General features: G+C 35.4%; 1 protein-coding gene across 10 annotated transcripts; it reads right to left on the minus strand.

The window, feature by feature from the left end:
* Window positions 1-3,786: 3,786 nt before the first annotated feature.
* On the minus strand, window positions 3,787-18,421 carry mxt (Eukaryotic translation initiation factor mextil). 10 transcript variants are annotated; one of them, XM_085956058.1, is made up of 11 exons: window positions 18,344-18,421; window positions 17,826-17,956; window positions 17,432-17,739; window positions 16,395-16,611; window positions 13,421-13,492; window positions 12,078-12,138; window positions 11,693-11,969; window positions 10,454-10,673; window positions 9,828-9,905; window positions 9,092-9,207; window positions 3,787-4,598 (listed from the first exon to the last, which is right to left on the minus strand). In XM_085956058.1, exons 2-11 carry the CDS (start codon window positions 17,944-17,946, stop codon window positions 4,488-4,490), a joined length of 1,581 nt encoding a protein of 526 aa, XP_085812184.1. In that variant the 5' UTR covers window positions 17,947-17,956; window positions 18,344-18,421; the 3' UTR covers window positions 3,787-4,487. The 10 variants fall into 10 exon arrangements, with proteins under 10 accessions (XP_085812184.1, XP_085812180.1, XP_085812181.1 ...); XM_085956054.1 differs by having other exon boundaries at window positions 9,092-9,210; XM_085956055.1 differs by having other exon boundaries at window positions 17,826-17,959.
* Between the last annotated feature and the right edge of the window lie 7,810 nt (window positions 18,422-26,231).

A 26,231-nucleotide genomic window follows, 5' to 3' on the forward strand; every position in this document is an offset into this window, starting at 1 on the left:
CGTGGGAGCTGCATTGCAAGACTTTGACGACGTAAAACCTTTGCCTACTCCACCTCACCAAAGCGGCAGAAACGGTTAAAAAATTAAGATGTTTGGTGAATATTATTATTCTGTACATATTAAAATTTGTTTTGCAATCATTACTAAAATTATGAATATACTTTATTTGTAAGATCTTAAGTTTAGATTAGTATTTCTTCTCATTTAAGTTTTTGATTTTTACTAAAACGTGTTTTCAACAGCAAATATCTCATAAATGGTTAAAGATAGAAAAAAACGTGTTATATAAATATTTTTAGGAAAGTTAATAAGCTTTAATTTGTGTAAAACAATATTTTTCTACGACCAACCGTTTTTGAGATATAAGCGAAAAACCAAAAAAACACCCAAAAGTTTGCGGTTTTTTGCCCGCCAAAAGTTGTGCCGAAGTCATCCGAATTGGCAAAATTCGTTTTCTTGTCACTCATTACCATATATACAAATTAAAAAAAAAAATCTTCTACCCGACCTTTTGCAACCATAAAGTACAGATTGACTGGACTATATGTATTTTGTTTCAATTTTATATGAATAAATAGTATTACCAATTCAAAAGAAGTCAATACCCTAAACGTTTAACGGTTACATATGGAACCATAGAAAAACTAAAAAACAAAATATAACTAAAATAATTATTGATTATTTATTATTATACGTTACGAAAGAATGCAATATCAGTTATTCAAGAAAAATGCGAAAAAATTAATTTGGGCGCTTAAGGGTTAATTAAAACTTTAATTAAAGTTTAAGCAGTGTACTAATATCTATCTATCTATATAAAACAAAGTCGGGTTAGTTACACCATTTATAACTCAAGAACGGCTGGACCGATTTTTATGATCTTTGATTTGTTGGATTTGTCTCCGCCCCGAATAGCAGAATTACTATTAAAACATCGGAAAAAATCACGGGAAAAAAAATATGAAGAAAATCCATTTTTCCATATCCAATTTCCAATCCATATCTCGAGAACTGATTGACTGATTTTGATGAATTTTTTTTGTTTGTCTCGGCCTCGAGAAGTTTGCTCGCGCATTGGAAAAGTAAGAAAATCACAAAAAAAACAAAATCCAAAACATTCAAGGCGCATTGCAACGTGGAGTATTTCAATTCAGTGAAGTCCATCAAATACATCTGCAAATATGTCACCAAAGGCAGCGATATGGCGGTTTTTGACGTTCAAACTCACAATACCAACGATGAAATCACGCACTATCAAGTTGGTCGATATGTGAGCTGCAATGAAGCGATTTGGTGTATTTTCTCATTCCCCATTCATGGACGTCAACCCACTGTTGTACATTTGGCGGTGCATCTGGAGAATGGTCAACGAGTTTATTTTAACGCATCGAATGTTGCTCAACGTGCTGAAACACCTCCAGCGACAATGACCAGTTTCTTTTCGATTTGCCAAAGCAATCCGTTTGCACGAATGTTGCTCTACTCTGAGATGCCACGTATTAACAGTTGATACGCTTCATCGAAGAAATTTCAACGTCGGAAGCAAGGCGATGCGGTTCCTGATCATCCGGATGTACGTTTTACTGATGCTCTTAGTCGCATTTACACAGTTCATCCTAAGAATGCTTCTACTTGCGGTTGTTGCTGGTGAATGTTCGTGGGCCGACATCATTTGAATCACTTCGAACTGTCAATGGTGTAATGTGCCCAACATTTCGTGCTGCATGTCAACAGCTCAATTTGCTTGAAAACGATACTAGTTGGGACATGACAATCGCTGAAGCAATTGTTTCTGCATCTCCAAGTCAAATACGCACATTATTTCGACATGCTTCCCATCGAATCCACCTGAACTGTGGAACAAGTACAAGGATAACATGTCAGAAGACATTTTACATCGAATTCGTGTCAGTTCAGGGAATCCCGATCTCGAGGTGAATGAGGAGATACATAACCAGGCTTTGCTTTTGATCGAAAACATGTGTTACCTCATGTGCGGCAGTTTGTAAGTCAAGTTAGGAATGCCAACGCCACATCATGGAATGAACGACGCTTTCAATCGGGAATTGGAACGTGAATATGATCGAGATGCATTGAACCAATCAGTTTGAATGAATGTACCACTGTTGAACCCCCAACAGAAGGAAGTGTACGATATGTTAATGAAGCCAATTGATAACCGACATACAACATTGCGAAACACTCAGCAATGGCCAAAGTTTTGGTAGCAAGTAAAATCATCACCTGGGATGAATGCACAATGGCGCACAAACGCACATTGGAAGCACTCAATCTAATTATGAAAGATCTGCACAATGACTCAAGATGTTTTGGAGGCGCAATGATTCTACCTACTCTACAAACCATCGACTCTGTGGCGCTATGTGAAGAAACTTCAGCTGACCACAAACATGCGAGTTGCATTGCTAAACGATCCATCTGCCGAAGATATCTCCAAGCAATTGCTGAGTACCGGTAACGGCCGTGTTCCTGTCGATGAATCAAACGGATTGATTTCGTTTCCGCTGAATTTTTTCAATTTCGTCTCAACGAAGAACGACCTTATCAACAAAGTGTTCCCGAACATCATTGCTAACCACAAAAATCACAATTGGTTGAGTGAACGAGCAATTCTTGCGGCAAAGAACAAAGATGTGGATCACTTAAACTTCACAATTCAAAATCAAATCGTTGGTCCAATGCATTCCTTCAAATCTATCGACTGTGTAACAAACGAAGACGAAGCAACCAACTATCCAACTGACTTTTTAACCTCATTGGATCTGCCTGGCTTGCCACCGCACAATTTACAACTGAAGGTTGGCTCCTGCTTCGAAATCTGAACCAACCAAAACTATGTAACGGAACGCGTTTGGTGGTGAGAAAACTCATGGGCAATGTGATTCACGCGACGATAATCAAAGGAATGTTCAAAGGTGAAAAAGTTCTCATTCCGAGATTTCCGATGATCCTAACCGATATGCCTTTCGAGTTCAAACGGATTCAATTTCCGATTCGTCTTGCATTTGCCATGACGATCAACAAATCACAAGGCCAATCCTTGAGTGTGTGTGGCCTGAATCTAGAAAATGAATGTTTCTCTCATGGTCAATTGTACGTAGCATGTTCACGTGTCGGCAAACCATCCGCTTTGTTCATTCTCGCACCTGACAACAAAACGAAAAATTTCATATCACAAGGTGCTTCAATGAAGGGAATCGACCCGAGTGCAACCCATCCAGCAAATAGTTTAACAGAAAGTAGTGCAACAATGCTACGCAAATCATTTCGATTCCCTTCAATAAAGCAAATGCCTTGCTGCTACGTGAATTACATTCATTTCAATGTAATTAAAATACTTTTCATTTTGATGTGATTTTTGCACATTTATTGAACTTAATTCATTTTAACTTAATAAAAAACTGAATTTAATTCAGCTAATAAGTTAACACAAGATTTCTTGATTCTGAGGCGGTACGAAGGCGGGTCAGCTAGTATACTAATATAATATAAATATATTTGATGAAATTTGTTTTATTGTTTTTTCACCTCTGTTGGATTCACTCAATATATTTGCATTTTAGCAGCACGTATGATTCATTTTCAAAAACGTAAAGGAGTTGTGCTTTCTTAATACCGAAAATTACGGTATTTTGGATTTTTAAAACCAGTATTTCGGTATTGATAAATACTGGAATACCGGTATTGCAATCCCTACATATGTGGTAATTTAGTCACTTTTTTATATTGGAATAAAGTAAAAATATAAAATAATAAAACAATAAATTTTGTTTTTTAAAGTTTTTTATTTTTTATAAATATTTAATGTCAAAATAATGGTTAAGCAAACTTAAATAATGTTTGAATAAATATTTAATGAAGTCGTTAACAGATCACATGTTACAATATTTCTAACATGGCAATATGTAATCAATCAAAAATGCTTGTTACACGAAGTTCCATGTATCCAGAAAATGATTGATACAATATTGACAATGGTATTCAGACTAGGATTAATATTTTAGCACATGAACAACCCGGTGTGGGGGTCGTCGGATAGTGGTTAGCAAATAGTGTATTTTCTTCAGTAAAATATTAAAAAAAACCGAAGGAAAAATATATTTAGAATACAATCACTGTATTGGTAATAAAAATAGTAATACAAAAGTGTTCACGTAGCGACCATATGTTTACATACATACAATATATTTGGAAGCTCGTTTTCGAAGTATGCAACAACTTTAAAAATATTTTAGTTGCCGCAGACATTTAAAAATAAATGACGAACAAATATATTATTATCGTAATAACATTTAGTTATCAGTCAAGATAATTAACACTAACCGTTTCTCCAATTTTCATTTTTTTTCGTTTTATTTTAGGAAGTTTATACTAGTTAAATTATCTTTGCGTTAGTCATTAATACAATTCACTACCGTTTCAAATCGGGTAGTAGGTGAAGACTCGTGCTTGATAATGGTACATAGTTATTGAGCCTCTGTAGATTCTTGGACTTCTTCGGAAGTACCACCAGCTGCCGATTGAACTTCCGCATTCATTTTTTGAAGGTACAATTCTCCGTCAAAATCCAAGCTTGTCTAAGAAATACACAAAACAGTGAGTTTAACATATATACACCGATTCCAGAGATCCAAAGTTTCCTCACAATATTTATTTTACATTGACATTTTTGTGAGCACCACAATGGACTTATACTCACTAACAAGTTTTAAAACCACATAGTAAATCGGTAATCCAGAAAAACAAAAATTATATATATTTAGTTAATCATAATATTATTGCTATACAATAAACACTATTCTAGATGTCAAAATGAGAATAGTTAAAGCATATTGAAAAAAAAACAGAATATAATGATAATATGTATGTACATAATGCTACTTTACTGGTTGTTTAGGCTATTTAAAGGATATTGCAGGAAAAAAATTGAGCACATTATTTTATTAGCATAATATTGAACAGTTATGTGTAGAAAACATTTACAATTATTGTTAGTTTGTGCTTGTTAAGGGATGAATTTAGTAATGTAGAGTTATATGTATTGTATTTATTACCTTATCCATTTGTAACATAGGTACTTTATTAGTAGCAATTACACTTTTCATAATATGTATTGCAATTGAATTAATAATTTCAAATAGGGCTTAAACCACAAAAGGTAGGAACAGATTAGGAATATGCCACACCACACGATGAAATCCCACATGCGAGGAGTGACGTGATATCTTACCATTTTCTATTGTACATTATGGAACGGAAACATACTAGTAACACCCGACGCGACGCGGCGATATGATGGCACTCCACTCACGTGACATTTGATCGCGTGACGTGGCGTGTTCCCAATCTGTTCCCACCTTTATTGCTTATTTATATTGGTTTATCTAAATATGAACAATCTTTTAAAATAAAATAGAAAACAAAAAAATATTAACAACAAAATTTATTGTAGTTTTGCCCTATTTGAAAAGACTAATGCAGTTATAAATAAAGAAAATGTTATGATTAAGAAGAGCCTATTAAAGACCGACAACTACAATAACTGGAGAAGCGGTGTCGCGGTGTGAGTATTGCAGGTGTATTAATTACTAGTTATTAGTTATCAAAGCCGCCGCACTTCAAATTATAGTTGTTAGTCTTTAGTGCAAAAATTATGAATGTATGTTCCACACAATTAAACAAAACTTATGTCTATGCTAAATACAATAGTAAATGCATATAAAAATACCAACATAAATCATCCGCTATTCAAATTTGGAACTAGGTTTATTCACAGCAACGTTTGCTCTAAGGTGTGCTCGCACACTTGTAATGATTTGTTCGCAGAAATGTTTCCAACCTCCGCATACAGAAATTCAGTGGAAAGTAGTATGCAATACCAGATTTTTCAATTGCCTAAATAGACTGAACAATGGACTAGCTTTTTATTACACCCAAAAAATATGCATAACCGGCTGACCTATTGGACCCGAGATAAAGCTTCAAAATCGGGTAAGAATATTGTGCAATTTCCATAAAAATAATTACAGCCAAATTAGGTAGGTATTTTCTTTTGTGGTGAAAATAATTTGAAGAATTCATTCTCATGTATGCAAAAAAATGGTAAATATAATTTGCAGATATTTTTTTTGTACAAATTTACTGTTCAGATGAATTTATTTATGATCCATCCACACACACGATAGAAAAATTAGAGGAAACGTTGTATCACAGTATAAAAACTACCATTTTATGATATGCCATTTGTCAGCATGCAGTTCCCTCACTCGGTGGACAATTTATACTGGTAGATTTATAGTTATTAAAGTAAACATTTAATGGGCTAATGTTTATTGCTAACCTTGTTTGGAATGTAATTATTGGAAAATTGACAAAAAAAAAATACTGAATCGTAATTAGAACGAGTAGAAAATTATATTAAACTCAGGTATGCAAAAAAAAAAACATATTAATTTATACAAACAGAATTTGTCAAAATAGCTTAATGAGGATATAATATTGAGTAAATTTAAAATCTAAATTGACGAAGCATACTAAATATTTAATGATGACTATAAGAAAGCATAAAATTAATATTTTTGTAAATGAAGCGGCTAGTTTCAAATCCCCTAAAACGGTTTTTGAAAAATTTTGAGTTAGATATGTATTTAGAATTAGATGGATATTTTTGTTACCTATATGATGGCCAAAGATTGAACTTTAAAAGATGCCAAAAACCATCAATACGTATGATCAAAAATTAGGGTGAATTTCAAAACCCGCTAAAATGGTTGGGTGTGAAACATGTAGTCCTAAAATGGATAAGCCAAAATACTCTTTAGAATGTACGAATTAACTAATAAATACAGTTCACAGATTTAATAGATTTGAGTTTTTCTGAAAACTACCTAAAATCATTTTATCGGGTTTTGAAACTAGGCGCTTCAAATAATCATTATACCCTAAATATATTCAATGAGCGAGACCATTGATAATAATAATATGTATTACTTTTTAAACATTAAATTGGCTGAGTTATGAAAATACTCTTTGATACTAAAAACATGTTAATAAAATTAGTCACAGCAAGTTAGCGTGTTATGATGAAATTACAGCTTAGGTTAATTATAAAATTAACAAACAATAAAAATAAACATATTCTATAACATTGTATCTTTCATAATATATAATAATACATACATAAATTCTACCGGATACATGTTTGACAGGGACATAGCAAGAAACCACACCATATTATTAGTAAAGAGAAAAAGTATTATGAAGCCACAATGTATTGAAATAATTTTGAGAATTCGGAATGGATCAACAACAGAATAAGATTGGGAAAATTAGAAAAATAAAAACATTGATGTGACTTGACTTAAAGTGTTGCAAAGTATACATTATGTTAGGGTTTACAGTAATAATTACATATTGAATATTGAACGCTAACTATTTTTTAAGTAGGTAATATAAAGTGAGAAAACAATTTTATTTCATATCAAAAAGCTAAATATGTACATATACAGATTATATGTAAATGCTTTCAAGATATTACAATATATTATATTGAAATAATGGACACTTGCAATATTCATAACGATGAATAGTGATTTCATGGTAGGCATATCAATGTAAGTATTGTGGACACAATGTGGATTCCCATTTACATGAGATATGCATGTTTTGGGTAAGTTTTTGGCAAGTATTATAAACACAAAAGTATTCACAGTGAATGGTATGTGTTGTCATATTTGACATTATTATGTCAAAATATGCAGTTTAGTATTGATGTTGTCTCTATATTATGTATTTTGTCACTTTTTGACAATTATATTTACAATTTAAAATGTAATACATACTTGCCATTATTTTATTATAATACTTGCACAGCCATACTACATACCGGCCAGGGTGCTAAATAGCGCATCCCAATGATAGTGCCATCTATTTTGAGGGTATTTTCATTGCTAACTTCTAATTCCACCAGGTATACAATTTGCCGAATATGAAAATTTTAAAATTATTATTTTCATTTTTAATGAAGTGTTTTTTTCATAAAGATATATTTCAAGTATTTCTTTATATAAAAAACATTTTCTAATAATTTAATAAAAACGAAAATAATATGTAGGTAATTTTATTGCAAATTTTCATTTACGGCGAATTGTATAACAGGTTGCATTTGAAGTTCAAAATGAAAAATCTCATAAAATAGATGTCTACTATCAGAATGTGCTATTAGACTCTCCAGCCGGTATTTAGTATGACTGTTTAATACTCGTCACATATTGATACAATACAATACCATTTAGTCATATATATATTTACTAAATAATTAGAAGCCTTCACATATTGCTTTGATAAATTTTATTCTATCAGTTATGTTTGTGTTTATACGTAACATCAGATGTGAATCCCTTGGTGGGTAAGGTTAGACTTAAAATAGATACATGCGATTTGAAAGCATTGTATGTATAACTTTTAGCAAGTTTCCATCATTACAAAATATTAACTCAAATCTACCATATCTTTGGTTAAACTAAATTTGGCATAAGACCATTCATGATACTTATCGATCAATGGTCAAAATACATAAGAATAATTAATAGTATACATATCTACACACAATCAAAAAATCAGACGTAATACAGTACGTTTCTGTATTTGATGTCAGCAATTTTATAATAAACAGTGATGAAAAGATGTCATGTATTTATTTTACTTGTCAATTTCAAACAAAAATGTGAATGTAACTCACGTAATTAAAAAAAAAAATACAATTTTAAAATAACCCTATCACTGGGATTAATATTTGAAAGGCAATGGAAAGCAAAAATGAGTATGTCATGGTGCAAGTTAATGCGTTCAGTATAAATATGAGATTCATTAGGTAGGTAGGTATACAAAAATAACAATATCATAATTATAGAAAACATAAAGAGAAGGTCAGTTTCCATTAGCAGGCACTTCTAAAGTGAGCACTACGGAGGCTCAGGTTAGGTTGAAAATAAGACATGCTCATGATGGGTGGTGGGGGGTAAGAGTACAAAGGAAAGCGCCTTAAGCCAAAGCATTGTTCTCCGTTTACCTTCCGTGACAATTCCGGCGGCACTTGGAAGTTAGGCGGCATCTTGCTTAGCGGTGAAGAAGCATAATGCAAAATCATCTCGAATGAGTAAGATAACTTGCCTAGAGAACGTTCGGCTGCTGAAAATAAAATATATTACCATAAGAACATGGCAGCTACAATTTTTTTTCAAGAGCAAGAGATTTCTGCGAACACGTTCGCGGATATGGCCGGGCATACAAAAAACGCGAACTTATTCACCTGTCTTTGAAGACAGAATGCCAGTCTCAGGCGTTTGTTTTGAATAATTTAAAATTCAGAAGAATATCAGTCAAAATAATAAGACATTTAGCATATTATGATTGGCAAGTGTTTATGATAAACTTTCAATATTTAAAAAAGAAAAAAACATAATAAGGTTTATTTTTGCTAAAAAAATCGCAGCCTCTCATTTGCCATCATACAAAACCTCCCGGCACAGATCAGGTTCCTCACGGTAAATTTATATAATCAATTAAATTTTACTGGTTTCATTCTTATGGGTAAATTTTTAAAACTAGTACATAACACCATGTACTTAATTTGATTATTTTTTGGTAAATACAGTGTTGTCGCTTACTTTAAAAAATAATGCAAGAAATTTGTGAGCAATATAATTGTGAAATAAGTAATCATGTGCACACGTCCATCATTGGTACTTATTTATGAAAAAGTGTTGCACAATTAATAAGTATAACAATAATTTAGTGTCACTTGCCTTCTTTTTTGTCACTAAGACTCATTGATCGTGGAAATCTTGTTCTGCGTGTAATTTCCCTGGTGCCATTGCTCTCTTCTGAAATAAAATATTGTAACAAAAAATTAAGTTCACCACGGAACTTCTTTGACTTTCCGTTGTATTCTGTCACTATCCAGTGTCCCCCGTTCACCGCTTGCGTTGTAGTAGTGAGCCATGGCACCTTACAAAGGTTATATAATGAGTTTTGAGAACAAATGTTTGCAATGAATACTGAGTGTGTAATGGTATGACTTTTCTGAAACGAAAGCGATCAAATCATTCAGCCTCTCGTGAAATCTTAGATGAAGATGTAACATTGAACCACCAGCTGAACAGCATCCGTATTGTGTATACAGCAGATCTGAGAGATGCTAGCATGGTCTAGGAGGACGATAGAAAACTGGTGTGAAAAACAGATTTTTGTAGGTGCCACGTGGAGTTCATCTGAGAAGTAGACATGAAACTGAAGACAAAGAGAAAAGTGATCCAACGTTATTTTACTAACAAATGTAAATATATAATTAGAGTTGAGAAAAAAAACGTGAAGGTAAAAATTAAAAGGTAAATGCAGTAGTTAATATGTATATTTAAAAAATTCAACAAACCTGATGAGTTTTTGATGAACACGTCATCATCAGTGGGAGAAGGTAGGCCGTTAGCTTTAAACGTGTCATCGGAGCCGTTTAAGCCGAGGCTTTGTGAAGGAAGAGGATTGCCTCCTGAAGAATTATCCATCTCTAGTCGGAAGAAGTCTCCAGTTTGATTACACATCAGATCTACTTCATTGAAGTTTGAAAATCTTTCATCCAGAATAACTTTCGCTTCCTGCAGAAATATATGATTGATTTAATAACATCATAATATACATAGTACACACCCCTTTTGACATTTAATTTATCATTTTCAGCTAGAAATAAACGCATAATAGTGAAACCCTGATTTTACATTAGATTGAGGTTCCACTGCAACATATTACTCGTTGACCAACTGCAGTGGCCGGTATACTATATATACAACACATTTTTAAATGGGAAGTCATACATTTAATAAAATACTTAAGAGAGGCCATTGAAATCCATAGAAACCCTGAAAATATTAATAGGGATTATGGATTACGGTTAAAAATGTCATGGCTTCCTGCAAATATTATCAGCAAAATCTAATATTCGAGCCGGTATCCCTGGTCGTAACGATTGACAGATTACTCTGAGCAACGTTTGCTCTTAGCTAATCAGATTCCTTTTGATATTCTTAGAGCAACGTTTACATTCACATACCGTCCGTCGGTGTTTTGTAAAAAGGGCGAATCAACCATTTTGGCGAAATCGAGATTTTAATGAAAATACAATATGTACCCCACTAGCTTTGTTGTGTAAAAACGGCGAATTTTTATCTCCACAGGAAAGTACTTAAAAACGATAATCGACTAAAATTAATTAAAATTACGAAATAAAAAGCAAATGTGACATATTAGGCCTTTTAAAAAATAATACCCATTATAATGACAGTATTCTTTCTAAGCTTTATTATAAACTTGTTAGATATTTATAACCATCTACAGGTAAAAAACAAATAAATGTCAAAAGTTAAAAATCCTCCTCCTGTAAAGTAGCATTTTGGTTAATTCGCCCTTTTTACAAAACACCGACGATACGTACACTACATTTTCATCATAAAACATATCATCTCTTGATAATGGCCTCTGCAACGAGCCCGAAACGTCGAGTAAAGAAGGAAGGAGACAGGGTGGAAGCCCAAGAATATACTACGATAAAAAACAACCGTGAAAGCCTCAAACATTATACTTAAGAGAGAAAAATAAAATTGTAGTATATGGCACTGACATTTAATATTTGAAGATTATTCCCGCTCAGCATGATAAAGTTGGATGAACCGATGATGACCGTGTAGCGGAAGTCTCCGGAGGCGACATCATTAGTGCTGGGGAGCGGTCTCGACGCCGACGACGGAGTGTGAGATCGCAGAGAAGGTTTGCCGCTCTCTTCGGAACCTGACGAATTAAGGGAGCTCGTAGAGTCCCTCAGATTTCCAGTCGTGCCTTCCAGTCTGACGGGGGATGCATTTCGTCTTATTGTGTCGCCAATCAGGTGCTTGGCGTGACTGAACAAATAATTATCCCCCATTTAAGAATACTATAAAAAAAATCATAGCTTTTTTCCTTTCCGATATTATTAATTACTAAGACATTAAAAGTGCCATAAAACTTACTTGACATTCTCTTCGTTGGGACCGGTAATTTGTACCAGTCTCTCTTTTGCTCCAGGACTGACTGTAACAAAAAGTGTTACTTTAGGATCATATATTATCATCATTAGAAAACATGAAGAAACTTTTAGTATTTCCGAAATGCATTCCTCTTGATACATTATTTTTATAGTAATATGCGATAATTCAAATAATTTATTAAATCTGAAAAAATTTTGCAAGTGGTATAAAGAAACCATAATTTATGTAGAAAATTCAACACTGTTGTTAATCGATTGCAATTTAAATTTGAAAACAATATTAACTCAATAATTATAGCCTACGTGAATAAAACGTAATTAGGAATATCATAACTTTATCTGGTTAGCAATTATGCAATTAATTTACTTATTGGTGTGGTAGACTATAATTATTATTTGATTGCAAATATCAAACACAGTAATAAGCGTAAATTTTTGTTATTCAACACAATGCCATTATTATGAACAGATAAATTATTAAGGCACATAAAAGACATCCAAATCTTTAGTTTCATTAGTAGATTGCATTTTAAAAAAAGCGTATCATTTTCGAATATAGTTTTTGTATTATATAATATTATTTTATTTGATCATATAGGTGAAACGACTGATACAGAATGTGCAGAATATGTTTACACATTGATATAGATAGAAAGCGTGGTCATCCATAATATTATGTCATGGATTAAAAATGTTAATAGAAAAGGTGCAATGCAGAATATTCAGTGAGTAGATTACTTTAATTTTCAACAGAACTTCACATAAAATATATACATATATTAAGAATTATTTTACATGAAATATCAACCAGCACTTTGGCTGGTTGGTATTACGAATATTAAAATGAGGCATATCATAATAACATAGCATTTGTAAGCTATCCATTAAATGCAAAATACTTTAAAAATTTTAAGATTCTCGGAAAGAAAAATTTTAACAGAAATAAAAATAAAACTGGATTCAATTACGAAGAAAGCACAATTTTAATTATCAGTAAATTTAGAAAGGTCACACATATTATGATTTATGTAAAAATAAACATAACACAACATTAATGTTATGCTGCGAAATCTATGCAAATAGGTATTTGTAGTGGTAATAATTTTTTTATTATGTTATATCAGGAAACATATTAAATGAATTATGTCTGTTGCAGGTATATCAAAAATACTTTTTGATATATTATATTGTTTGTTGTTAATAAGAGCATGATAAAACTGTTTAATTTGTGAGGATTGAAAGTATTGTCAGGCAACAGAGCAAGCGTTTAGTACCATGCACCGTTTCATGAAGTAACTGGTTCTCGTTGCCAGATATATTTCGTACCTCTCTGAAATGAAATAATTGTGTCGCTGAGCTCTTCAATCATATGCACTCGGCGACCTTTGATACCCATTACTGAAAAATAAATAATTGTTATACGATCCGCACTTATTTCGTGAAAGATAAAAACCTTTAAAATAATAATTATTACAACATACATAATACAACTTACTGTAAATATGATGAAAAGAGTATACCTACATAAAATAATATTAAAACAATAAAGACATCCAATTTCACAATTTTTATTTTGCAATAGAAAACAAACATTGATGTGTCATGGACAGCGGCGGTTGGCCTAACATCATATTGCTTGCACTTTTTTGAAACATCGCTCAACAACGTGAATCATATTTTTTCCTCATAGGTTTTCAATTTTATCATTTACTTATTGTAAAGCAAACCATAAACTGATATGCCCATGTTGCCACAGACAACATGCACCGTATACGTCATCTTCACTCGAATCATTTGCGCCCCGACAATATATTTAGTTTACTTAAAATGAACCCAAAGCTCACTATGACCGAAAGCCATTATAAAACAACAGAAACTGTGCTAATCGTTTTCGCCATGAGTAAGATACTAAATATTGTGCACCGACCACAGAGAATTTTATCATATCGGTCCGAGTACAGAATAATTACAGATATTATGAATTATGGCTCAATTATGGTCATATTTTACTCTTCACGCATCAAAATGATGTTTGGTATCAGATTAAGCCTTGTATGTAAAATACATGTGAAAACTAAAAACAATAAAATTGGTTGTTTTCTAATTTTAAAATGGGTAAGAAATAAAATGTCGGTATGTAGATATGTTGAAATATTTTGACTTATGTGTAGTCCAATTTAAATCAGTACAGGTGGACCTCGACTTTCGCACATTTAAAAAAATCGTTTTTTTTAAACGTCGCGCTGTGGGGTAAAGATATCCCCTCTTGCTCGCTCACAAGCAAATGCATTTCTTGCATCACTTGCATCCTGCTCACACCTGCCACTTTGCTTGTGAGCTACCTAGGAAAGGTTTAGTGAGTGAAAAATGGAAAAACTGCAGTGTTGATACGAACAAAAAGAAATCAAGGACACATAAACTTCACACGATCGAGACAAAGATGGAAATTATTAGACGTTCTGATAGCGGTGAATCTTTTACATCAATCGGACGTTCGTATGATACAAACAGGTCTACGATATGTTGTGATAATGTATCTTTAAAGATTGTTTCTAAAAAACACGGCATAGTTATGGATGAAATGAAAAAATCTTTGTCATCATGGATCGATGACCAACATCAAAAAGATGTCCCTCTGAGTATTTCAATTATTCAAGCGAAGGCTCTTAGTTTGCACAAAGATCGGAAGGCTAGATTAAAAGAAGATTCTAATACAATTTTTCAAGCAAGTAACGGTTGGTTTATATTAAATTCACTGAAGAATCGGCTGATGCGGATAACGATGCTGCAAAAGAATTTATTTCCTCATTATCCAAAATTATTGAAGATGGAGAATATTCCTCTAGCCAAATATTTAATGTAGATGAGACAGGTTTATTTTGGAAAAAATGCCTAGTCGTACATTCCTATCTAAGGAAGAATCAGTTGCCCCTGGGCATAAACCTTCTAAAAACCGATTGACATTGTTTCTTGGTGGAAACTTAGCTGGTGATTTAAAATTGATGCCAATGTTAATTATTTATCAAACAGAAAATCCCAGAGCATTGAAAGGGAAAGATAAAGAATTGCTTCCAGTTATTTGGAAATCAAATAAAAAAAGCCTGGGTTTACTGCGTTAATATTTAAAGATTGGTTCACTTTACATTTCGTGCCAGCAATTAAGCAATATCGTAAAGTTAATAATTTACCATTTAAATTTTTTTATTTAAAATAAGAAAAAGAAGAGTGGCAACCAGTTAACTCTTGATAACTTTTTAAGGGAAACAACGGCAAACCTCACTTAAATATGTCCCTTAAACGCCTCTTAAAGATCTTATAATTTTTACGTGATAAATAAATATTTTTAAATACACACAATTAAATTTTTTTTTTAAATTTTCACACACTTTCAGGAACCAATTATGTGCGAAAGTCGAGGTCCTCCTGTATACTCTTCAGCCTGGTGAAAGGAAGTAAAAATAATTTTGCTACACCATTTCTGGAAAATTAATATTTCATTATCCTGTGTGTTGACTAAATGCGAAATATTGTCAGTTATTTATAATTGAGAAAATTATTAATTCATGAATGCTAATGACAACCTAATAATTTCAACGCTATTATCATATAGGTATATATTATTTAAACAAATTTGAAAATTGTTTAGATTATAACTCAAAAATGAATAGACCAATATTGATGAAACTTGCACAGCTTGTAGATAGACTAAGTTGTTAATACAAATTAAGTATTTAAAGTTTCATCTTTTGGAGTTCCAACATGAGATGACCTACAACCTTCTTCGAAAAAAACTAACTTTAAAGTTAATGATACTAGCAATCCGAAACATTCACCCATAGATTTCTTACGGTCAGCTTCCACATAGAAATGCAATAAACATGGGTATCGTCAATTTACTTTTTGAGATAATTGAATTTCAAAAGAAACCAATTTTTGAATATGGAAACAAAAGCATGCCTGTTGAATATTAAATATGATAAATCACACTCCTGCAATGCCCGATTTTCATGTATTTGTATTCTTACTCTATTCACCTCCTGAGGAGAATAAACAGATTTTTTTAGAGAATTGGTTGTTAGTCAATTATCCAAACACACTGTAAAAACATCATGTGAATTTGTCAAACACAGGATTCAACCTCTTGGCTTCAGAAGCAGACATTTTGCCTTTAGTCCACCACAGGCGCCTTATATTCATAAAATACACTAAGTAAAACATAGTTTTTTGTTGCGATAAATTATTAATTAAAATATAATGTTGACATACAATAAAATAAGGCATATACTATTTAATCAACTACCTTTTCCAGAATCTGCATTTCTAATGACCACCTCATCCTTGGAATAGTTTTTACCAGGTATCTTGGTCGGTTTTACGAATTTCCCCGAGTTTTTCATGATCTCTCCAGGAGCTAACAGGAGAGGGGCTGGCACTTCAATTGGGGAGGGTGGCGCGGCGAGCGAGAGAGGGACGGAATCTCCACTTACCAAGCATTCTACATTGTTGATTGGTAAGGGCTGGAACAAACAGTTCACCGTCATGTCAATATTATTTTCCAAGCTAACGATCAAAGGTGACAATTTGTTTTTCCCGGTAAAGTCACAGATTACTGCCGCATGTTGAATATGCATGTCATAAATTATGAGAACAGTTTGTTTTAATGAAAGTATTATGAAGCCTAGTCTAGACCAAGAACATCTAAATACAGTAGGCGCTCGGTAATCCGGCGTTCACCAATCCGGCACGTCCAATAGTCCGGCATTTTGCAACTCAGCTCTCCTGCTCTATAATCCAGTAGATTTCACATTAAACTGCCAGATTACAGAGCGGAAAGCCGCCCGGTGCCCGATCTTGACAGATTATTTATTATTTCCTATAGAAACCCAATAATCCGCCATTTCCGACAATCCCGCCTAGGTGAAAAAATATGGGTGCCGGATTACCGAGCGCCTACTGTATGTTTAATGTTTCCCATGCGTGCCGGAAAACCAAAATACAAGGTCATTTGTATCAGAACATATTAAATATTATAGAAACCAATAACATGGTTAAAAAAATTATATAATCAAATCAATATTCAAACCATATTTTATAAACTGAATGAAAAAATTCCAGAGGTTAGTCATTCCAATTCCGAAGTGATAATGATAAAATTTGTTGTCTTTTTACTAAGTGCGGTGAAATTCAAATTCAAGTTTATGTGATAACATTGAAATATTGAAGAAAATGCTTATGGGTGGTGGACGATATGGATTTTAAATACCCGGCACTGTTTTATGTAGCATAACTGTTTACCAATTGATGTAACCAATTGTAACAATAATTGAATAGTCTTACCTCCGTGTTTGTCACCCTATGTTTATAATAGTGACTCATGTTATCGGTTTCTTGCCACATTTTGGCTCTCAGTTCAATCAGTTCTAGTAAGTGGAGTCGAGATCTCTTATCCAGATTTTCATCTTGTGATCCATTCCTGAAGAGGACGAAAAATCTGTCTAGTAGATCCTTGTACATGGCTTCCAGTTGCGCCCCGTGAAGTTTCAAGTTGTGATACATTGTTGAAACATTAGAATGAAAACATCTGTCATATTGGCCCAATGATATTTCGCAGGCAACAGTTTCCGTCAGTACAATTAAATCATCAACTGCAAATAAACACATATTCTTTCATAAATAGATGAATAATCAATAATAATGTCACCACCATATAGGTATATTATAATCCACCTACCGGAATTAATTTTTAGGTCCATAACTGAGTTACGGGTATGTATCACACTGGATGTTGATTTCAAGGGTCTGGGAACCTCCAATTTTTTAACTGTACGCGTCATTTTCGTTAGGGTCGACATCACTATTTCCCTGCTAAAAACAATACAAGACAAATGAATGTTGGCTTAAAATTTGAAAGAAGAATTGTCGGAATGTCAAAATAATTAGGGATAGGTTAAAAAATAACAAACGGCAAATTTAGGTTTATTCGACGGAATGCATACGTATAAATTCAAACATTAAGAAATGAAGAAATTTGCTATAATATTGAATAAGTGACGTATGTAGGTGAAAGTAAAAAAAACAAAAAAAGTTGTGTAAATCTTTGACATATTTCCTCTCATTGTTACCAATATTAGTGTGACGTTTCAGATATGATATTACTATGGTAATTTTATTTCACGAGTAGTCTAACATCGTCACTAATGGCATATTTTTAATGAAAACAGATAAAGAACACACAAAATAATATCACACCTCTCGCTACGCCATAAAACAAAATGTATGACAAAGCCCACCAATCGCACACCAATAAATTTCTAATTAGTTTTGTAGAAAGAACGGAGGGATAGAGCGAAGATTAATGTTGCCAAAGTATTAAAGAAGTCATGATATCCCTACCTGGGATACATGGACATCACGGCACCAACAAAATTGCCACGGATTTTTTTGCAGATATCTTTTTTGTAAGATAATGAAGTTACTTTTTTTTATTAATAGTTATTTTTCTATTAAGCTATTAAAAACTTTTAATTAGCGCTCTGCACACACACAATCTTGTCTGCGTGAAAGCCTCGTGTGCGCGATATCGCACGGGAATGATCGTGTGTCTAAAGTCTAATCTTTCACCTGTGCCGAACGTCAAGTCGTTTTTTTAACACATTTAATCTTTCACGTGTGCCGTACGTCAAATCGTTTTACTACGTTCGTCACAAATGAACGTTCGCAATTTCTCTCGCCAATTTATTACGGACCTTATGGACATGTGTAAAATATTCCCATGTTTGTGGAGAATCAAATCGGCGGCATATGAAAAAGGCGGCTTAAAAAAAGTAGAGGACAGTCGACGTAGCGGTAGCGGAAGAGATGACGTAGGTATATGAGCCATCACTGTGGTATTACGATCTGCGAAGGACCAAGAGCTTCCAACGGCAAACATGTCAAATATGAATTAGAAGTCGGGGATATTGAGGATGAATCTGTAATCAAATGATGAACTACTGTTCATTCTTAAATAATTTTTCATTGGGATAGTTGTGACGTAATTCACGAATTAAGGGTAGGTGACCAAAACACCGTCTATAGTCTTTAACCTAGACTTTTTGTTTTTTTGTTTTGACTTAAACTTATACTTGCGCCTGCACAAGTTCAGGTAGTATAATATTTCTTCTTTGTATATCCATATTTATAGTGTACACATTAAGTGTGTACAGATGCCTTCATGTATGTTATTATATTAATAAACTTGTTCACGCATTATATTTTGGTTATGTTGTGTGCGAAGGATTTGATTGAATTGTTTTATCTCAAGAATAGTTTGTTTACGAAACTATGTTTTAGCTAAATGTCAAAATGCAGTGTGTCAAAATAACACACTCTTACTAAAACCGTTGAATTGTTGTACGCTCCAACGACTTCCACGATCACGCCGTAATGAACGCGAGATATGCCTTTAGACGCTCAATCCCGGCGCGCGCTCCTCAAAACATGCGCAAAACGTTGCGCTATCGCACAGGATATAGTTGCCATGTAAATTGTAACAGCACTTGACTTTTAATATTCCTCGGTTTCAGAGCACCTGGGCTAGTCCCGCATCCCCTTCATCTGTATTTTTATCTGAAATATAGGTTTATATGAATTTACGTGTGTGATTTTAGTTTTGTTTTTCACGGTTCTTGAGTAGGACCGTGAGAGGTTCATTCCTCCAACTGCAAGGGTGTTGTTTTAGAATTGATTTTATATGCTAATTTCGTTTCACATCCTCTCGGTCTCGAGCCACCCTCTCCCGACATCGCAATGACCGCGCTTCCGCGTTTGTTCCCATCGTGACAGTCGCCATGCCGCCCGGCCGAGCCCTTGGTGATGCATCTGGGTCCTTTGACTTCGACATGAGGGTTGGGAAGGTTGTTGCGAGTTTTTGGAGTTCAGGCGTACACCAATCCACCAGTTCAAAGCGGAGACGAATGAAAAGAAGAAGATAACTTTGTTAGGTAACCAGTTAAAACCTGTTCGTTCATCAAAACCCTTACCGCTGTGATTTTTTCTGAAAGGGAAAGTTGTATTAGTAGTCCGTAGCTGCGTTGATCGTCTTGGACTGCTAGGCTCTGATGGTAGAGGTAGTGTTGGTAGATCCTGATTGTTGGTGGTCCATGGTCAGGTATGTCGTCCTTGTCTGCTGAGGATCTGAAAGCATAAGAGGTGTCGGAAGGTCCTGGATGTTTTTGGTCTTCGGGGATTGTTGGCGTCTAATGCTGCTGCTTTGGGTTTGTAGATCTGTAATTAGAAAAGATTTTTAATGGTTCGTTCATTGATTTTACGGTTGTGGAGGGTTGCGTTTTAGTATGGTTCGTGGTCTGTTGTATTCAGTGATGTCGTTTACGTCATAGTCGTTTAGGTTCCTGATTGATGGATTGGGGTGGTTTGTCATGGAGGAGTAGAATTTTATTGCTAGTTTTTGTATGTGGTCTGCTAAGGGTTCTAGGTCGGTATTTCTAGGTCGTTGTGGAGAGTCGTTCCTCTGACGTAGTTAGGAGCGCCGGTGATCGAACGTAAGGATACATTTTGTACTGTCTGTAATTTTTTTTTTATCAAATTAGGGTTTCCGTGTTCCCAGATGGGGCAGTCGTAAGTCATAATTGGTCTTATAATTGCCGTGTATAGGAAACGTTTTCCTCTGAGGGAGAGCTTGCTGCGTTTACCTATCATTGGGTTGAGTCTTGCCTTGGCTATTCTAGCTTGTATTATCTTTGATATGTATGTGTTTGAAGAATGTAAGATGCTTATCCAAGTGGAGGCCTAGGTATTTAACTGTGTCGGTCCAGGGGATGCGCGTGCTGTTCATGCGAAGAGATTTTGCGTGTCTGCTGTGTGGGTTAGGGCGGTGTGAGAATACGATTACCGCACTTTTTTCAGCGTTGACTGTGATGCACCATCTCTTGCACCATGTGGAGATACTGTCTGCTGCTTCCTGTACTGGTTTTGTGGCGCGATTTCTGTTAATGGACTTGGCTAGAAATTGCAGTATCGTCGGCGTATTGGGCTATTATGCAAGATTTTGCGGTAGAGTTATGGGGAATGGGTATGTCTCTAGTAAGTAGGTAATAAAGTGTTGGGGCTAATACTGAGCCTTGAGGAACTCCGGCGGTGGGAGTCCGTGTGGTTGATCTGGTGCCGTGATATTTGACCGAACATTGTCTATCTGTGAGGAATGAATTTAAGATTTTAATCATGGGGAGGTCGATCTCTGCTCTGGCGAGTTTAACTATGAGGCCGTCGATCCAGACTTTGTCGAAAGCCTTGGCTATGTCTAGAAATAGTCTTATCGTGAATGTGTGCTGGTTGAGGGCATCTGTGATGTATTCCGTGGTGCGTAGTAACTGATGGTAGGTGGAATGGCCCTCTTGATATTATGGCTCTTTCCAATATATTGCTCATAGTAGGGAGCTGGCTAATCGGTCTGTGATTCTGTGGGAGCTTGAGATTCTTACCTGGTTTAGGCAGAAGTATTATGTCGGCTGATTTCCAGGCATCTGGGAAATACTGTAGGTTTAGACAAGCATTGAGGATGTTTGTTAGAGCCTCAGTGCCTTTATCTGGGAGCTTTTTTAAGATGAGATTACTAATCCCATCATTGCCCGGTGCTTTGCGATTTTTTAATCGCTTGATCAGATAGTCTGTCTCATCTTTGGTGACAGCTGTTAGTGGTGTTGGTGGAGGACTAGGTGTTGAGTATAGAATAGCACCGGCTTCTCTTAAAATTGCGTTTACGTGTCTTCTGGTTTCAGTGTCCGAGTATTCTATGGGGTTTGGTGAAAATTGTTCTTGAGCGCTGTCCGCGAATAGTGTTCCTTTGTCTGTATTGGTGAATACTGGCCCTTTGGGTCCAGTTAGTGGGGTTATTGGGCATTTTGTAAGCCTTAGAATTTTGGTGAGTGACCAGAAGGGTTGGCTGCCTTTAACTAAGTCTTGTAACTCGCTAATCCATCTACTTTGGATTAGGATTTCGCGGATTGTAACAGCAGACATCTGACACTGTGATATTACGCGCTCAATAACGGGTTCCGGCGTGTACGCTTCTGAGCATGCGGTAAAGAATATCTGAGTAAAGGCCGCTAATAGCGGTGACAGTGATAGACGGTATTTTGGTCACCTACCCTTAATTCGTGAATTATGTCAAAACTATCCCAATGATTTAAAAAAATATTTAATAGTGAACAGTAGTTCATCATTTGATTACAGATTCATTCTCAACATCCCCGACTCCTTATCCATATTTGACACGTTTGCCGTTGAAAGCTCTTGGTCCTTCGTGAAGATCAGCAGATCGTAATACCACAATGATGTCTCATATACCTACGTCATCTCTTCTGTTACCGCTACGTCGACTTTCCTCTACTTTTTTTTAACTCTTTCCGAAAATAATTCCTAAGGCTTTGAATTTTTTTTACTACAAAGTCTCTATTAACCTCGGGAAATCCTCTCTCTTTGAAGAAATTGATTATTTTTGCATACGCCACATCGCGTAAATTTCTATTTTCATATGCCGCCGATTTGATTCTCCACAAACATGTGAATATTTTATACATGTCCATAAGGTCCGTAATAAATTGGCGAGAGAAATTGCGAACGTTCATTTGTGACGAACGTAGTAAAACGATTTGATGTACGGCACACGTGAAAGATTAAACGTGGTAAAATGTGTTAAAAAACGACTTGACGTACGGCACGCGTGAAAGATTAGACGCGACCAACCCCACTCTTTCCGATGTTCGCTACGCGACTTTAGACACACGATCATTCCGTGCGATATCGCGCACACGAGGCTTTCACGCAGGCAAGATTGTGTGTGTGCAGGCCGCTGACTCATCTGCTGAGATTTCTATGATGACTCATTTATCGGGGCTTACTTTAATGTCCATTGAAGTTAAATTCCCTCCACCAAAACCCGCCCCGTACCACCCTCGGTCCTCTAATGTCCAATTGTCCAATGGATTATTTTGATCTGAAGTTAATGCTTATTCCAGACCAAAAACATCGACATGTACACAATGTTTTCCATCCTCGGCGGAATACAAACAATGTATGGACCATAAATTCGTATCAGAACATTTTAAATGTTTGAAAACAGATTTAATACAACTTTCATTTATTTACGTATCTACAGGTGTATTTTCTATGTATTATATTCATTATCATAAAGTACCTATTATTGAGTGCAGTGGCGCACCCAGGGGGTGGGCCAGGGGGCCCTGGCACCCCCCAAAATAAAAATTATCAGAATGTAATTTACCAGCACACTTATAGAAAAATTTCTTAGATTTTAATTTCTAACACAAAAATTTCGAAAATGTCGGGTTTTTTTAGAAACCCAATCCCTAATGGAACTGTCAAAAAATTCTCGGTGTCCACTCGAATTCCGGACTGGTGTACACCGAGTACAATAGACAAAAGACCGATAAACGAGAAATTAGGCTGTATTGTGTTGAAGAGGTTTGTGTATAAGTTAAATGCAATAATACTTTTTTTTGTCCATTGTCAATTAATATTTTGGAACCTCAATATTAAAAAATCGACAATAAAAATTCGGCGAAAAGAACGACTAAAACCACCACAGTCGGCGGTGGTGTAAATCAAAAGAACATTTTTTTTTGAATTTGGCATACATATTGTAGCTCTTGAGTCTAGACCAGTGCTTGTCAAACTTTTTCATACCACGGGCCCCCGAAATCAGAAAATAAAAATTCAAGGCTCACCTCCCCAAAAATTTTAGTCTTTAGTGACCAACAGTCAGTGGCGCACCCAGGGGGGGCAAGGGGCCCTGGCACCCCATTTTAAAACATTTTAAACTTTTACCAAACTTTAACAAACCCCCGTTTTAAACATTGAAATTTAAAGCCAATAAACTATACCTTTGGGCTTAGACAAATAAAAAATTCTTAGATTTTAATTTCTAACACAAAATTTCGAAATACTAATGTCGGGTTTTTTAGAAACCCAATCCCTTATGGAACTGTCAAAAAATTCTCCGTGTCCACCCGAATTCCGGAGTGGTGTAGGTCATAGCTTGGGAGGGCTGACAGGGCTCTAGCCTGGGGGCCCGGGTTATGGGGGGCCCGGCGTGTCGGGTTGACCAGATAAGTGAGATAAACACACATCATAAATTAACTTTAATAGTAAAAAAGTCGCCTGCGGCGCTATTATTCTTCATGGCCATGACCATTTTCAATTACTTGTATAATTGTGCAATATATTTTTTTATTATTATATGTCGATACTCGACAGCTCCATTATTAAAGTAGATGTATTAAAAATCGCCAATAATTCACCGTGTAAGTACCCTTAATTTGAACTAAAACACAATTTGGAAAACGTTAATTTAGTGTTTCACACTGCCTTTAATCTTAGCGGTAGGTAGGGGGACCACCAAATATCCTAGCCTGAGGGCCCGTTTCAGGATGTTAGGACCATGGTGTAGGTACACCGAGTGCAATAGACAAAAGACCGATAAACGAGAAATTAGGCTGTGAAGAAGAAAAAGAGCCTATGGGACTAATTTACATTCTCCTCCTTGGGCCCCCCCCCAATATTATATCCTGGGTGCGCCACTGATTGAGTGTACACAAGAGAAGCTACTCAGATCCGGAGTCACCCAATAATGAAAATAATACATTATAGGTATGTACCTACATGAAGGACAAATTATTCTTCTAGCCATTACTGAGGCGACGATATTACTTTGTAAGGGTGCTAATCTTAGACAATAGATACGTGCTAATGTAATTTGAAAGTAACGCTATAACTCTACCTGTATAAAATTGTCCACTGAGTGAGGGCGCCACAATATGCTAATATTTGACATACCATCGTATCTATTGTTTGATATACATACTTACATAATTTGGAATATCTAAGAAACGTACATATAGGTACAGCATAGCTTGAAATGGAATCAAACCCCACTCCAGCCCTGGAACCTTAGAACCCCTTCATTATTTTTGAACCAGGACTGGAACCGAGACCCATGGTTCTGAACCGGAACCCGGTCTTGACCAGTTCCGGACGTTCTATTATTCCATTATTTTCACCATTCACTCATGTTGTAGCCAGTTATTACAATAGATAGTACCTAATTTATATATTATATCCAGTGGCGGCTCATCCATATGCACTGCGGAACTGCATCACTCACAAGCAAATTGAGAAAAATGTAATATTATAATAATATTATAATAATAAATTTATGTATATTATATGAATATATCAATATTATTTAAGCGTGTATTAAGCTCGCCCACGCATCGATACATCCAATAATTTTCATACACCGCAGTACTAATATCAGAAAGTGACGCACTTATCGATGGAATATGCTCGAGTGGGCAAAGGAGGGGCGCGGAGAGCGGGGCTCGCAGCTTGGTCTGGTACTGCCACTCTGGCAGTATATCGTGTTGCGTGAGAGTGCAGTGGCTCTGAGCGCTACAACAGCTCTCGAGAGCAATGAAAAGGTTGTCACCTCCGAAAGGATGGAAGGGGGGGTGTAGGAGTAGCGCTGGACCCCCCTGATGATGATGTTAGGTCACGGTGATCGTCTGCCGGCTTCTTCTTTCGGGGACATGCTTATTGATTGACAACGCGGAATTACAGGCGAAAACAGGGCATTTTATTGTTCGGAATACATTTACAGTCAAGTTACAGCGTAGAAAATATTTATAAAAATAAATTAATTTAAATTGGCGGAGACGTCGGCGAGCGCGACGCCGCGGCCGACGTCACGCTCGAGAGTCCGAAACCCGAATCAATCTCAACCTTTTTGGAGAGCAGGTCAACTCTAAGCAAGAATTAAAAATATTACCTACAAATTCTGTCAAAATTGGGTCTCTTATTTCTGAGAATTTCGGCTCACCACAGAAATAGTCAACCAAACCTTTTCTAGGTACATGCTTTGAAAGGGGTTGTGCATTTGTTGGGATTATTATTGACTGCATTTCTTTGCTTGATAGCAGTGGCGCATCCAGGGGGGGGGGGGGCAAGGGGCCTTGCCCCTCCCAAAAACATTGAAATTGAAAGCCAATAGATTAGACAAATAAAAACACGGCAAAAAAATGATTTGAAATTCTCCAGCACGCTCTAGAAAAATTTCTTAGAT

The sequence above is a fragment of the Rhyacophila brunnea genome, unplaced genomic scaffold, assembly GCF_057557595.1.
Source record: "Rhyacophila brunnea isolate RB1 unplaced genomic scaffold, BYU_Rbru_1.0 scaffold_5, whole genome shotgun sequence".
NCBI lineage: Eukaryota > Metazoa > Arthropoda > Insecta > Trichoptera > Rhyacophilidae > Rhyacophila > Rhyacophila brunnea.

Bases quoted from the DNA above. Each gene is read 5' to 3' on its own strand.
- mxt (XM_085956054.1), bottom strand. From the start codon at position 17,946: ATGTCGACCCTAACGAAAATGACGCGTACAGTTAAAAAATTGGAGGTT. The intron at 17,740-17,825 runs GTAGGTGGATTA...GTTTATTTGCAG, and splicing joins GGACCTAAAAATTAATTCCG to TTGATGATTTAATTGTACTG. The intron at 9,211-9,827 runs GCAAGTGACACT...TTTTATTTTCAG, and splicing joins TCTTAGTGACAAAAAAGAAG to CAGCCGAACGTTCTCTAGGC.